Below are 14,754 nucleotides of genomic sequence, written 5' to 3'. Positions count from 1 at the left end.
GTTTTCCATTCATTCCTATGGGGGTCAAATTGACTCGTGAGGTAAGGATTTCTTTCTTTTTTTTAAATTTCAAGCACATCAACTACTCGAATCCAGTCAATTTTTTTGTATATTCGTGGTTCAAGTGCGACAAAAGTCCTTAGGTCTTGGACCACTCCGATGAACACTCAATTAAAAGTAATACAATCATTTCGGGTCAAAATGACCCGAGGGACGGATGATATTGATAATGTTAAAGCACCCTAAATAAGTTGTCCTTGTAACATGGGATTTATTTTAAGCAAATAAACGTGCATTTTGATGTCTTTCTGTTCACGTAATATAATCATCACAACACAATTGAGGCGATTTCTTTATTGATTTTGTATGTAGCAATTAACAGTTGACTGAAGAAAACTGAAGCATAGATGTTCATGTATCAAAAGTGAGGACTGGAGTTTGATCTGTACGCTTTTTTGTCTGTATATTATCCAGTCAAATCATCTGCATTCTCTCTCCATGTTTATTACTCTCCACTTGCCATGTTTCCATTTTTTTAATGAATTTATTGGCAAGAAAATATGAGGTGATCATTTAAAAGTGAATGAAAATTGGCATCCAAAGCTTTGAGGGGGAAAAAAATAGGCTTGAATACCATCTAGTGGGACCTGTTGAGAAGCAACTCTCCATCAGAAATATCTCCAGATGCGTCTTTATGGTTTTTTAATGAACTTTTGAAGAGATCTGCCATGGGAAATAAGTTCTGTGCTGGAGTTGGATCTGTATATTATTTCTGCTCTCACTTTTGGATGGAGATTAAATTGATTAATGGTTTCCATTTGAATCATCTGTATGGTCCATGTGTTTTCATGGTTGCTGGGGGAATACTTTCCCCCCTGTCCATCACAGTTATTGCCTACTGGCTGGACAAGAAGTGTTATTTGTTTGGTATCTCAATATGTGGTGCTTGTTTAAAAGTGAGTTTCTCTGCCTGGCGGTTGGAGGGGGAAAAACATGCGTATGAATGCCATCCAGGAGGATTTGTTGATACAGAAGCACATTTGAAGTCCATCAGTTGCCCAATATCCATCATCCCTTTGTTGTGGAAAACTTCTCCTCTTTGGAGAAGTCACAGAGTTCCAGATGCCAACGCTTAGACTTGATTGACCCCAAAGCCAACATGCCAAACATCTAACAATTACACTGGTCAAAAAGAGTATGAGTTACCAATGACCTCATATCCAGGTGTTTGCCACTTCTTTTAATCTTCAAGCAGTCTGCCCAAAAACATACAGTTGGCATCATAGATATCCATAATAAAGGCTAGATGTCTCGTCCGCACTGCTGGCCAATGGAGGTCGACGTCTGCATCTGGCGGCCATCTTGTCACAGTCAGCTCGCTCACTCGTAACATTGTGTTTTAATGGTGCTTGCACTTTTTAAATAACCGTAACTTGACGTAACCGTACCGATTTTCAAACTGTTTGGTTTGTTATAAACGTCAGAGATGTAGTTATGACACTGCATACTTATGAAAAATTATTCATAATTTGTTCAAGCATCCATAATTATAGCCACGTTAATAACGTTTGTAAGAAATCAAACCATTTGTAAATCCGTCAAGATTTTGGCGAGATAAGAGTATTTGTGTTCAGATCACTCGCCTTACATCAGGATCCACAGAGCCCTGCCTGTGACAAGATGGCCGCCGGTGATGACGTAAGACATCTAACCTTTATTATGTATATCTATGGATGGCGTACATTTATGTTTTGTTTGCCCTTGTTTTGACTGTGCCAGTTTGACTGTGACCTCATTTTCCTGATTAGTCATTATTTTCACCTGTCGTCTCGTTAATTATCTTATCTTACCCGTTGTTTGCTCTGTTCATAAATACCCTGGCTGAATCCAAAATCGCCCCCTAAATCCTCATTCACTATTCCCTACTTTAGTCCACTAATATAGTTCACTTGAAGGAGTGAATGAAAACGAGTGAGCAGGGCCGTTTCTAGCCATTTTGACGCCCTAGGCAAAATCCTTATTGGCACCCCCCAGCCAAATCTTAAAGGGTTAGTTCACCCAAAAATGTAAATTCTGTCATTAATTACTTACCCTCATGTCGTTCGACACCCGTCAGACCTCCGTTCATCTTCAGACACAAATGAAGATATTTTAGTTGAAATCTGATGCTCTGAAAGGCCTCCATTGGCTCAATGGCACTTTACACTCTCAAGACCCTTAAAAGGTACTAAAGACGTCGTTACAAAGTCCATCTCACTACAGTGGTTCTACAATAACTTTATGAATCTACGACAATAGTTTTTGTGCGCAAAAAAACCCTAAATAACGACTTACATAGTGATGACGATTTCAAAACACGGCCTCATGAAGCTTCGAAGCGTTATGAATCAGTGAGTCGATTCAGCGGTTTGGATCGCCAAATTTCAGCAGTTTGCCAAATTTCAGCAGTTTGAATCGCCAAATTTCAGCAGTTTGCCAAATTTCAGCAGTTTGAATCGCCAAATTTCAGCAGTTTGAATCGCCAAATTTCAGCAGTTTGAATCGCCAAATTTCAGCAGTTTGGCGGTTTGACACGCGATCCGAATCATGATTCGACTCACTGATTCATAACGCTTCAAAGCTTCATGATGCCGTGTTTTGAAATCGTCATCACTATATAAGTCGTAATTTAGGGTTTTTTTGCGCACAAAAACTATTGTCGCCGATTCATAAAGTTATTGTAGAACCACATTAGTGAGATGGACTTTGTAACGACGTCTTTAGTGCCTTTTAAGGGTCTTGAGAGTGAACCGTGCCATTGTGCCAATGGAGGCCTTTCAGAGCATCAGATTTACACTAAAATATCTTCATTTGTGTCTGAAGATGAACGGAGGTCTGACGGGTGTCGAACGACATGAGGGTAAGTAATTAATGACAGAATTTTCATTTTTGGGTGAACTAACCCTTTAAAAAGCAACATGGTATTACTGGTATTAATTTTAATCCTTATTAACAAATACATACATACATGCATACCATTTTGGAACTGTAATCCTTATTAACAAATACATACAAATACAATTTGGAAACTACGTATAAAAGCTGTACCAGTCACATGAAAGTAACAAGAATAAATATTGATTCTGTGTGGTCTTTGTTTCTCATTGACGCTTGAACTTCCCCTTTAAATAACGCAACGCTATGCCCTGTACGACAACATTAGAACTGAATGAATCGATTCAGCTTTCAACACCACCCGTAAAGATGCATTAAATTCGACAAAGCGGTTTAATAAAGGATGTAATAAATATTGTGAATTAGCACATTTTATTAGACTATATTTAAATTGCCCGTTGAAGTTTTATATGGGACAATTACACCCTGATCCTTTAACAATGCATTAGCGCAAAAACACACACCTTTTGGAGGTGCAAGTAAGAGAAGAAAGCTTAATCGAGTCTAAATATAATGATATCATGAAATGCTAAAGTGAGTGTGGTTAGCCTACATCTTGCCTCTATAATACACACCGAGCAATATTACACTATTTGCCCATTTCACAGCGTGATTTCTCGACTGCCACAAATACGGCCCTAACAATATACAGATTTGTGCACTTTTTATTGTACCTTTTTTTTAAATTGGCCTTTGAATTTAGCTTTATTTTGTGGTTAAAAATAGCGTTACCTTGCCAAAGCTTTGACCGAGCTCTTTGATCTAATGGTGTTGAGCGCTCCAAATGCAAACTTTACATGCAACATTCAGACAGTAATTGACAGTACTCTGATCCAATAGTGTTAGGGGAACCAGTGGGGGTGGCAATCATATTTCAGGGTGGCCTTGACACCCTTTACACACACCCCTGATATGCGTTCATTGGCGCCCCTTCAGCTGATGGCGACCGCCTAGTTCGCCTATGCCTAAAAACGGCCCTGCGAGTGAGTGAAATCGGACTGCCGTTGTGTGTACATCGGCAGTACACTTGTTATTGCGGATTGAATGAGTGCACTCGAACATGTCCATTATAGTTTCGGACACCATTACAAATGGCTGTCTCCTCAAATAATGCCCTATTTAAGGGTATAGAGGGCGATTTCGGGTTCAGCCCCTGTGTTCTCCCATTCTGTGTTCGTCCTTATTTGAAAGAGTGTTAGGTTGTGTTTTCTAGTGTCTCTAAGGTTATCATTAAAGCTACACTGTGTCATATTTTCCCCCATCTAGTGGTGAAAAGGTATATGACCATCCAGTGAATATTAGTTTCTGTTCCTCTCAATTCCGATTTCGTTTTAACTCCTACGGTGGCCGATTTAGTCCAAGATTAACATGGCTTCCAGTTCGACCTCGTCCACATTCGACACGGTGCCATCGAGTGTTAAAACGCCAAAGGCGAAGCTTGAATTTACGGGTATGTCCCTCTTTGGCTAATGTACTTTCAAGATGGAGGGGCAACATGGCGACCGGCATTCGAACCCCTCACCCGTATGTATTTACAATGGCATATTACATTTACATTTAGTCATTTAGCAGACGCTTTTATCCAAAGCGACTTACCAATGAGAGCAAAAGAAGCAACTAGAACAGTCAAGGGCAACAGTATGCAAGTGCTGTAGCAAGTCTCAGTTAATCTAGCTCAGAACTCAGAACACATATTATAAACTTACGAGAATACTTTATTACTTGAAAGAAGTAAATATACATTAATAAGCACATATATTTTTGAAAGAACTAAGTGTTTTTAGCTAAGAATAAACTAAAAAAGTTACACAGTGTAGCTTTAAAGATTGTTCCACTATATTCTTCTTTGTCATGCGCTTTCTTCACTCAACCCTTCCGGAACCTAAACCGCTGCAGAATGGACTCGCCTGCTGTAATGTTGCTTTGCCTGGAGCAGGAGCAGCAAACCCTCGAGACCCACACAAGGGGATTTCTATATCTGGCCTTACAGACTTTCCTGATGACACTTATCAGGCCGCTCTCCACAAAGGCTCTCCTGTCTTGTGTGGGTCCTCGGGATCTTTTGGCGAGTTTGTCGAGTAGTAGAGTTAGCGGGGATGGAGGAAGCCCCCGTCCACTACCCCGCCGAGGTGGATGCAAGGGATAAAGCCTCTGGAGGATATTTGGAAGAACTCCAGGGTGGTTTTTAATCAACTGGTTTGGGGAGGTAAATTCCAAAAATCTCCCTTCCCTCTGGCTCCACCTAGTTCTAATGCCCCTGTATCTCCAACGTTTCCTGTATCTCCAGTGTTTCCAGTTTCTCCCGAATCCCCGCCCAGCCTCCCTCTCCCACCTCCTGTAACTGCCAGTTCCTCAGCCCCGCCTCCGCCGGCTCTCTTCAGCCCCTCTGCTTCTCCTACACGCTGTAAGGACATGCCTAGGGTCTTCAGTTCTCCAGCTCCATCTAGCCCAGAGGATCCCTGGCTCCGCCCCCAGGCCCCTGAGTCCATCGCTCCACCTTAGCATGTCGACACATCGGCTCCACCTTGGCTCCTCCCTCTTCAGCCTCACCAGAAACCATCACCATTACAGCTCCACCGAGCTCCCTCGTCCCTCCGGCCCCGCCTTGGTCAGGTCTTGAGCTGCCTGCTTCGTCTCCGCCTCAATCCTCTGGTTCCCTGTTGTCACCTTGGATGCTCGTACCATCTGTGTCGCATGGGCTCTGTGGCTCATCATCTCCACCAGTATTTCCATCTTTAGCAGCTGCATCTCCGTCAGTCGTCCCCCGGTGTCTCCACCATGGCTCCTCTCTCCTTCGTCCTGGCTGGTCTTTGGACCACCATCTGGCTCCTCCCAACCTCCAACATGGACTGAATTTTTGTTGTTTTGCTCCACACCCTCCTCAAAAGCCTCCGCCCACCCTCCGCAGTTGGACTGTTTGTGGTGCGAGGACGCACCTTCCCAGGAGGGGGTGAACTGTTACATGTATGTCTTTTGCCAAAGACGAGATTACTTTTATGCAGGTGCAAATATATCCAAAATGTCTAATACAAATATAGTATACCTTAAAGGGTTAGTTCACCCTAAAAAGAAAATTCTGTCTTTAATTACTCACCCTCATGTCGTTCGACACCCGTCAGACCTCCGTTCATATTCGGAACACAAATGAAGATATTTTAGTGTAAAGCTGAGGCTGAGAAAGGCTTCAGATAGGCCTCCATTGGCATTCAGTACATTTACACTCACAAGACCCATAAAAGGCACTTAAAACGTCATTACAAAGTCCATCTCACCACAGTGACTCTACAGTCATTTTACGATGCGACGACAATAGTTTTTGTGCGCAAAAAAAAATCAAAATAACACCTTTATCCAACTTGTTCTTGTCTTCCGTGTGTGCCTCCACGACGCATGCGCGAGAATATGACGCAGATCCGGCGTTCGGACACATGACCCAGAAGCGATTTGTTTACGAGCAGAGGAAGACGCGCGTGTCTAAGCTGTTGAATTCTACATTGATCGTGCTTTAGGTCTCGGCGTAGTTCTCAAAATGGGGCTAAAGTGCGCATTTCATGGATTCCCGAACCCCGGCGCAACGTCATATTCTCGCGCATGCGTCGTGGAGGCACACGCGGAAGACAAGAACAAGTTGTCTCACTGACATGGGAAATTACAGTTCTGTGCATGTTTTGGATTTTGATTAGTATGTTATTTGTTCATATATTATTTCTGTTCTCACCTTTGGATCAGAGGTTTAAATGATTCAGGGTTTCCATTTGAATTCTCTTCACGTGTTCTCACTGTGAGCCACTGTAAACTTTATCGTTAGGCCTACATATTATATTGGATTATAATGCTAATATATTTTGTGCAGGTGATTGGTTTATTTTGTTGTAAATGAAAAAGCCTTATGTCACTGCTAAACACTTGTAAGTATTGTGGTATTCCACCATGTTTCTCACTGACACGCCCCCAACTCGTAAACTAAGGGCTCAAAGAAAATAAAAAAATGAATTTAAACACCTTTTTTGAAGCAATGACCCAGAAACCCAGACCCAGTTTAATGTGCTTTATCATGTGAATGAAAATTAGTCTTGATATATTTGAATTTCTTTTTCAAGAACCAAGAACAAAGGTTGGGTTTTACCACATTTATGTATATCAATTTAAAGGGTTAGTTCACCCAAAAATGAAAATTCTGTCATTAATTACTCACCCTCATGTCGTTGGACACCCGTAAGACCTCCGTTCATATTCGGAACACAAATGAAGATATTTTAGTTGAAAGCTGATGCTGAGAAAGGCTTCACACAGGCCTCCATTGGCATTCAGTACATTGACACTTCCAAGATCCATGAAAGGCACTTAAAACGTCGTTACAAAGTCTATCTCACCACAGTGGCTCTACAATAATCATACAATGCGACGACAATAGTTTTTGTGCGCAAAAAAAAATCAAAATAACACCTTTATCCAACTTGTTCTTGTCTTCCGTGTGCGCCTCCACGACGCATGCGCGAGAATATGACGCAGATCCGGCGTTCGGACACATGACCCAGAAGCGATTTGTTTACGAGCAGAGGAAGACGCGCGTGTCTAAGCTGTTGGATTCTACATTGATCGTGCTTTAGGTCTCGGCGTAGTTCTCAAAATGGGGCTTAAGTGTGTATTTCATCGATTCCCGAACACCGGCGCTACGTCATATTCTCGCGCATGCGTCGTGGAGGCGCACACGGAAGACAAGAACAAGTTGGATAAAGGTGTTATTTTGATTTTTTTTTGCGCACAAAAACTATTGTCGTCGCATTGTATGATTATTGTAGAGCCACTGTGGTGAGATAGACTTTGTAACGACGTTTTAAGTGCCTTTCATGGATCTTGGAAGTGTCAATGTACTGAATGCCAATGGAGGCCTGTGTGAAGCCTTTCTCAGCATCAGCTTTCAACTAAAATATCTTCATTTGTGTTCCGAATATGAACGGAGGTCTGACGGGTGTCCAACGACATGAGGGTGAGTAATTAATGACAGAATTTTCATTTTTGGGTGAACTAACCCTTTAAGCAAAAAAGCCAAATTTAAATTAAATGTATAATATAGTACGTTAGCCCATTCTTTCTTTTTATTTGACAGATATGAATAAAACCAAATAAAAAATTTAAAATTCAAAAACATGAAAATATTCAATATCTACAAATACCTTCAGAACATTAAGCAGTATTCAATAAAAACATTTGTATGTAAATTCAAGAAAGAAATAAAGATAATCGTATGCATATAATGAAGAGAATAAATGAAAGTTAAAAAACAAAAATACAGGTAAACGCACCAACGGTTTCTGCCTGCCTCCTGTATCAAAGTTGTGACGTTTTATCTGCGACTCTTCTCACTGCGCATGCGCGGTGTCTGTCCGGCGCATGTCGATGATATTGAAACGACATGGCGGTGTTATTGGAAACAACGCTCGGAGATATCGTGATCGATTTATACACAGAAGAGAGACCGAAAGGTAATATCAATAACTTTAATGACAGGCGAAGGGTGTACACGTGTTAGCCAGATTAGCAAGATTTCACTAAATGCTAGTTCTTTTAATACAATCAACAAAACGTCGTGATAAATATCTGTTGGAAACTTTATGTAAATTCGTGATAATTTGCTATTATAACCAGTTGTTATATTATTGAATGGTTCACTAGAATATACTAAACCAACTACATGCTGTCATTGTTAAATATTTGATATACATATACGTTACATAAATATACTGTAGTAATTGTGTTTCTAAATTTCCAGCATCGCTGAACTTCCTGAAACTGTGCAAAATCAAATATTACAACTATTGTCTGATTCACAATGTTCAGGTAATGTATCTGCACGTCTTTCATTTTGTATTTTGTTTGCATTAAAGAGGTTTGTCGTTTATACTTAGTTTGATTTACCATTATGAGAAATGCTCTTTTTGCTTCTTGCAAATTACATTGTTTTCATAGAATCACAAAATCCCAGGTGAAATGTGATTAGTGTAGGATATGTCAGTGATTGTTTCTAATGGAGGTAAATGGTCAAGATGTTGCATCTGTGCTTGAGCAGAGAGACTTCATCATTCAGACGGGCGACCCCACTGGAACGGGCCGAGGAGGAGAGTCCGTGTTCTGGTGAGAAGGAGCTCTATTGTATTGTGTTGTTGTGTGTGTGTCGCATGCATTGTGTGACGGTGGTGTGTGTGTGTGTGTGTGTAGTAAACTGTATGGCGATCAGGCACGCTTTTTTGAGTCTGAGAAGATGCCGAGGATCAAGCATCGAAAGAAAGGGACCGTGTCTATGGTGAACAATGGCACTGACCAGCATGGCTCTCAGGTTAGTTCTGCACATATCATCTAACACACAAAGGGTCTGTGTTGGTTATGGGATTTGACTTTTTTTGTTTGTTCTGAATCCTAGTTTCTGATCACCACAAGCGAGAATATGGATTATTTGGATGGTGTTCACACAGTGTTTGGAGAGGTCACAGAGGGCATGGACGTGCTCTCTAAAATCAATGAGACCTTTGTAGACAACGATTTCATCCCCTTCCAGGACATCAGGTAGGAGATACACCAATCAGGCATAACATTATGAACAACACTGATTATCTCTTCATCAAGGCACATGTTAGTGGGTGGGATATATTAGGCAGCAAGTGAACATTTTGTCCTCAGAGTTGATGTGTTAAGGCCTGTTCACACCGGGACGATTTTCGCACGCGTTTATCGCCGACGTTTAACGCCTCGGGACTAAACAATGGGCGCCAATGTGAGTGTTCACACCGACGCGCAAAACGCCAGGCGTAAAAGCGTCATTTTTAAAAAAAACGCCTCGGGTTCGTTTTTTTATTTTGACGCGGCGCGTAAAAAACTGTCCGACCAATGAGATCGGCGCTTTTGTTCACGTGCCTGGAGCTGCTGAAGTGACAGTAAAACACGACTTGGTGGCGCTCGAGCACAAAACGGTCTTGCCGAGCACACACGGATACGACGAAGAAGTAGTAAGTAGACAAAGAAGAAGATGAACTGCTAATGCTGCTAGCCAGTTAGCAAAAAGTGTGTGAATGGTTTTGTCCATATACATAATATATCTGTGGTTTTGGCAAGCACGTAAATACTGTCTCTCCTCTCCTTTGTGTGACAAGCAAGTGTCAGAGGCTTAAAGTGCCGCAGCACCATCTTGTGTACCGGGAGCGCATCGACTGAATGTGCACGTTCACTCGGCGCAGCGCCAGTGAAAATCGCTTGGGTGTGAACACTCAAGACGCGCCGAAAAACGGCACGAAAAAAGCTGGCGATAAGCGTGCGCGATATTCGTCCCGGTGTGTACAGGCCTTTAGAAGCAGGAAAAATGGGCAAGCGTAAGGATTTGAGCGAGTTTGACAAGGGCCAGATTGTGACGGTTCAGAGCATCTCCAGAACTGCAGCTCTTGTGGCGTGTTCCCAGTCTGCAGTGGTCAGTATTAGGGATGTCAGCGATTAATTGTCAATAATCCTTTTAATTAGGGCTGCACAATATATCGAAATATCGCAAATGTACATATCGCAAGGGCACGCAATATCTGAATGATTTTAACAGGCTACTTCAACATTGTGAAAAGTGTACGTTTTAGGTCGACGCATATAGCAGAGAATAGACTGAGCACACGACTGATACTTATGTGACTTGACATTGAAGAGTTATTAAACGCAATAACTTGCGAAAAACAACTCCTTGCAGTCTCGCGCTGTCTGACACACACACCGAATTGTGCACACAAGCCGTTCTTTTTTTTCGTGTCTTGTTACACACTCGAACTGTCAAATACACACACGGTTATGTCAAAATGGCCGTCTTGATGAGTATTCATGTAAACACAGTGGGTTATGCTTTAAGTGAACAATATCAGTTGGGGAAAGAAATAGATTTTACACACTTAAAGCAATATCGTATCGCATTATTTAACAAGGATATCGCTTTTTTTTTTTCAATATCGCACAGCCCTACTTTTAATCGATTAAAACCTTATCGATGATCGATTAAGCGGTCATTATTAACGTGCATAGTTTGAGACGCGAGTTAGTGCCAAAACACAAACAGCAGATGAAAGTGGGGAAATGAGAGTTTTGTTTGGGATCATTTTATTACAAATGGTGATGATGTTAACTGCAAACATTGTGATTGTGTTTTAAAATATAATACGACAGCTAGTACCACGATATATCACTTGAAGAAAGTGCATCCAGCGGTCTCCGGGACAGGAGGATTTGAACAATCGACACAGCCTACAATTACTTTGGTTTTAGCCGGGAGAAAAGTTGGAGCTCAAAAGGCAGAAGCAATTACCGAACAAATCTTTGAAATTATTTCAAATGACTTGTTGAGGTGGTGGATTTCGAAAGTTAATCAACTTCATTCAGCCTGAGTACAATAATACCATCAATAAGCCACAATAACCAGCCGGTTAGAAGATCGTTATGAAAAGAAAAAAGAAGAGCTAAAGATGGCGCTGAGTTCAGTTGAAAAGATCGCCCTCACAACTGGACCACACTAACAACAAGGGAAAGCTACATAACCATAACATGTCCTTACATAGACTAGTGTTAGACCGATATATCGGCCGGCCGATATTTTTACGTGTATCGGCATCGGCTGATATAAGGCTGCTGTGTTCGCCGATATATTTTTCCCGGCATTGTTTACAGACAGGCGTCCACAGGGCAGCTCTCACTGTCTTCAAACTCTCTTGCTCTCCCTCGCGCATATTAATCAAAATCAATTGAGAATTGACACGATGGTAAAAGGTCGGAAGATCGAAGTTTCACGTGGAGCATTGGGAGATTTTTTTCCTGAATTACCGCTTTACAAGAGATTAAGTTAAATGCACCTAAGCATTAAATGACTAGGTTGTAAATAGTTTAAAAATAAAGTATAGTACAGTTAGTGTGCACTTTATTATGCTGGTTGCTTGTTGCTACTGTTTGCAATAGTGTAATTATTTTATTTATGCTTAAATATTTATTTTCAGCCCTGAACTCTTTTTTTTTTCTTGTTCTACTTCATCTGTTTTTACTATTTGTTGAATATTGGGCTTTTTTTGTTCAATAAATGTTCCTTTTTTAAATTATCATCATGATCATTGTGTCATTTTTATGATGTAAATTGAGGGAGCAAAAGCAGTATCGGCTCCAAATATCGGCTCAAGAAAATCGGCAGCCTGTATCCGTCATCGGCTAAGGCTGATGAAAAAAAATCCATATCGGTCGATCCCTAACATAGACCCTTGAATGGCAAATGAAGTGCGCTGTCCTGCTTACAGAGAGCTTGAAGAAAAGTTCAAGTTAAACGAGGCCGCAGCTTCATGGGACATCGCAGAGAGCTTTAGACTGAACATCAGTGTCTGTGCCTGCTAAGGTTTGTCCTGTCTTGTGTTTGCAGGATTAATCACACCGTGATTCTGGATGACCCGTTTGATGATCCTGCGGGCCTCCCGGTTCCAGACCGATCGCCTGAACCCACTAAAGAGCAGCTGGATGTGAGTGTCTTCATTCAGTGCATAGTTCAAACTCATATTACAATACTGTGAGGTGCCACATTTATGTTTAGCATCATTTTAATGATGAAATTAGCGTGCAGAGTCGGCTACAAGAAAGCCATGATTTCCCAATTCACTAAAATTTCAGTCACGAGGCTTTGATTTCGTTCAGCGTTGCTTGATTTCTACAGTGCATGGCATGCATATTTTCATGTTTTATGCATTTCTTAATATCGTTGGTCTACCTCCATTCATGATTAATGAATACCGTTCACAGAAAGGTTGAGTTTTTATTTTGGGTGTGAGTCACGCTAAAAGAAGAGGGTTTTGTGATTCAAACTAGCTTGTTGAAACGAGTTTTTTCACGCAGATGAACAGAGTTATTGAACCAATTCTGAACCGCCTGAAATGAGACTGTAATTCCAGTTTTACTTTCTGCTCAAACCTGCTTAGTTCTTCTTCGTAACAAATTTGCATTAATGCCAGACAATGTCTCATTGGCTGCTCGCGAACAACATCTTCTTTGACCCTGTAGTTGTAGCCGAGGCCTAAAAGAGTTTGGTTTGTGTCAACATGTCGAGAAGACACTGTTTTCTGTGCCATCTGACCAATCAGAGGAGAGTAGACCAATCACTACGAAACAAAATGAAGAGCCTTTAAAATAGCATAATTGTAAATAATTATATAAAAGCAATCCTTAGGTCATGGGTTCAGTTCCTAGGAAGTGCATAAACTGATTATTTAATTATGTAATTTAACTACATGTATAACATTTAAAATATTAGGTTCATTATCAAACATCAGGTTCAGTACCTTTAACTGTAGTGGCTTAATGCTTTATAAATATGATTTATACTGCAGTGTAAGTGTGTGTGGGGAACTATTCAATACAGAAAGAGCAGGTGATGTGTTTAGTTTAAATGTGCTTTATTGATCGTCAATTGAATAATCCATGCTTGTTCATGTTCTAGAGTGGTCGGATCGGGGCAGATGAGGCCATAAACGATGATGAGGGAGATGCGGAGAAGCTGGATGAACTCATAAAGGAAAAGGAAGCAAAGACGCAAGCCATTTTACTGGAGATGGTACACTTCCTCTCTTCCACATGGTCTTTGACTGACACATGCTGTTCACTCTGTGAAGGTCTGAATGTTGGCTTGTTGTTGAAAGGTGGGCGATCTGCCAGATGCAGAAGTCAAACCTCCAGAGAACGTGCTGTTTGTGTGCAAACTGAACCCCGTGACCACTGATGAAGATCTGGAGATCATCTTCTCACGTTTCGGCCCCATTAAATGGTGAGATAATAGAAGATTTCACTGCTGTATTAGTTCCCATGATAGTTTAGGGCCTGAACCTCTGCAAGGGTTGATCCAAAGACTTTTACCTTTGTGCTCTTAACCTGCGCCCCTATTTTTGAGAATTTTCTGAAAACGACATACCCAAATGAAAATGTCTGCAGCTCTTAAACCCTATGGTCTATATTCATAATTCTGCTCTTGTTTTAAACTAGACACTTGAAATGTTGCTACCCAAGAGTCATAATAACTCTAAGTAATATGGGAACAGAGTAATATACATGTAAGTGACTCATGTTTTTAATTCAGGTAGGGAAAAGATTATGAGACTTTAATGTTAAGAGCCTGAAAATAACTTAGTTCACACTTGTTGTTCGGTTAGTTTGGTCCGGACCAAAAAACAAAAACAAAACATATAGTCCTGGTCTGCTTAGCGTTCACACTGGCATTTTTAACTGTGAACCTAAAGTTACCGAACCAAAGGCATACAGGCATCACAACCTGATTGGTCGGCTTTTATGTCGTATATTTCGCGACGGAGCTGCTTAGCGAACATTCAAAATAATGCTGTGTGCTGATTAAACACCATCATTGCATGTACATGTGGTTTTATTTTCACCAGCTGAGAGCTCACGAAGAGCTCATAACATGTTCAAAACATTCAGAACAGCAGCAGGATTTCCTCCGTTGTGCAGAAACGCAGATCTGCGTGTATTGATGAGGCACTTTTCCTCCTCGCTGCTCCACGTTTGCCCTCTACTCATGTTGGATACACAGATCTCTCCGCGTCGTCAAATCAGCTGACTTGTAGCGTCGCATCTTGTGACATCACGTCCTGTTTTTGGTTGGTTTACACGTCTTTGGTCCGTGTTGCGTTCATATATCAATCGAACCGCACCAGAGTTGGTTTGGACCGGACTGAGACCCGTCTCTTTAGCGTCTCGCTCCGCTTGTTTGGTGCGCACCAGGGTTCGGATGACAGCGTTCACATATGTTCAAATGAACCG

At 41.3% G+C, this 14,754-nt stretch overlaps 1 protein-coding gene across 11 annotated transcripts in view; it reads left to right on the top strand.

The window, feature by feature from the left end:
• Positions 1-8,302: 8,302 nt before the first annotated feature.
• The window catches only part of ppil4 (peptidylprolyl isomerase (cyclophilin)-like 4), a 29,846-nt gene continuing 23,394 nt past the window's right edge, over positions 8,303-14,754 (top strand). For 9 of the 11 annotated variants that reach the window (XR_013817594.1, XR_013817595.1, XR_013817596.1 and 6 more), the window contains exons 1-8: positions 8,303-8,420; positions 8,708-8,775; positions 9,005-9,069; positions 9,154-9,271; positions 9,356-9,498; positions 12,356-12,452; positions 13,424-13,537; positions 13,623-13,747. Coding sequence is in view for 6 of the 11 variants with exons in the window: in XM_079830682.1 (XP_079686808.1) it covers positions 8,351-8,420; positions 8,708-8,775; positions 9,005-9,069; positions 9,154-9,271; positions 9,356-9,498; positions 12,356-12,452; positions 13,424-13,537; positions 13,623-13,747 (800 nt within the window). In the remaining 5 variants the exon portion in view is untranslated. The remainder of the gene's footprint in view (positions 8,421-8,707; positions 8,776-9,004; positions 9,070-9,153; positions 9,272-9,355; positions 9,499-12,355; positions 12,453-13,423; positions 13,538-13,622; positions 13,748-14,754) is intronic. The other 2 variants (XR_013817597.1, XR_013817598.1) reach the window with 1 other exon arrangement.

This window comes from Gobio gobio (assembly GCF_949357685.1).
Source record: "Gobio gobio genome assembly, chromosome: 12".
In the NCBI taxonomy this organism is placed as follows: domain Eukaryota; kingdom Metazoa; phylum Chordata; class Actinopteri; order Cypriniformes; family Gobionidae; genus Gobio; species Gobio gobio.
The sequence above is the reverse complement of the archived record's forward strand: the minus strand, read 5'-3'. Positions and strand labels throughout refer to the sequence as shown.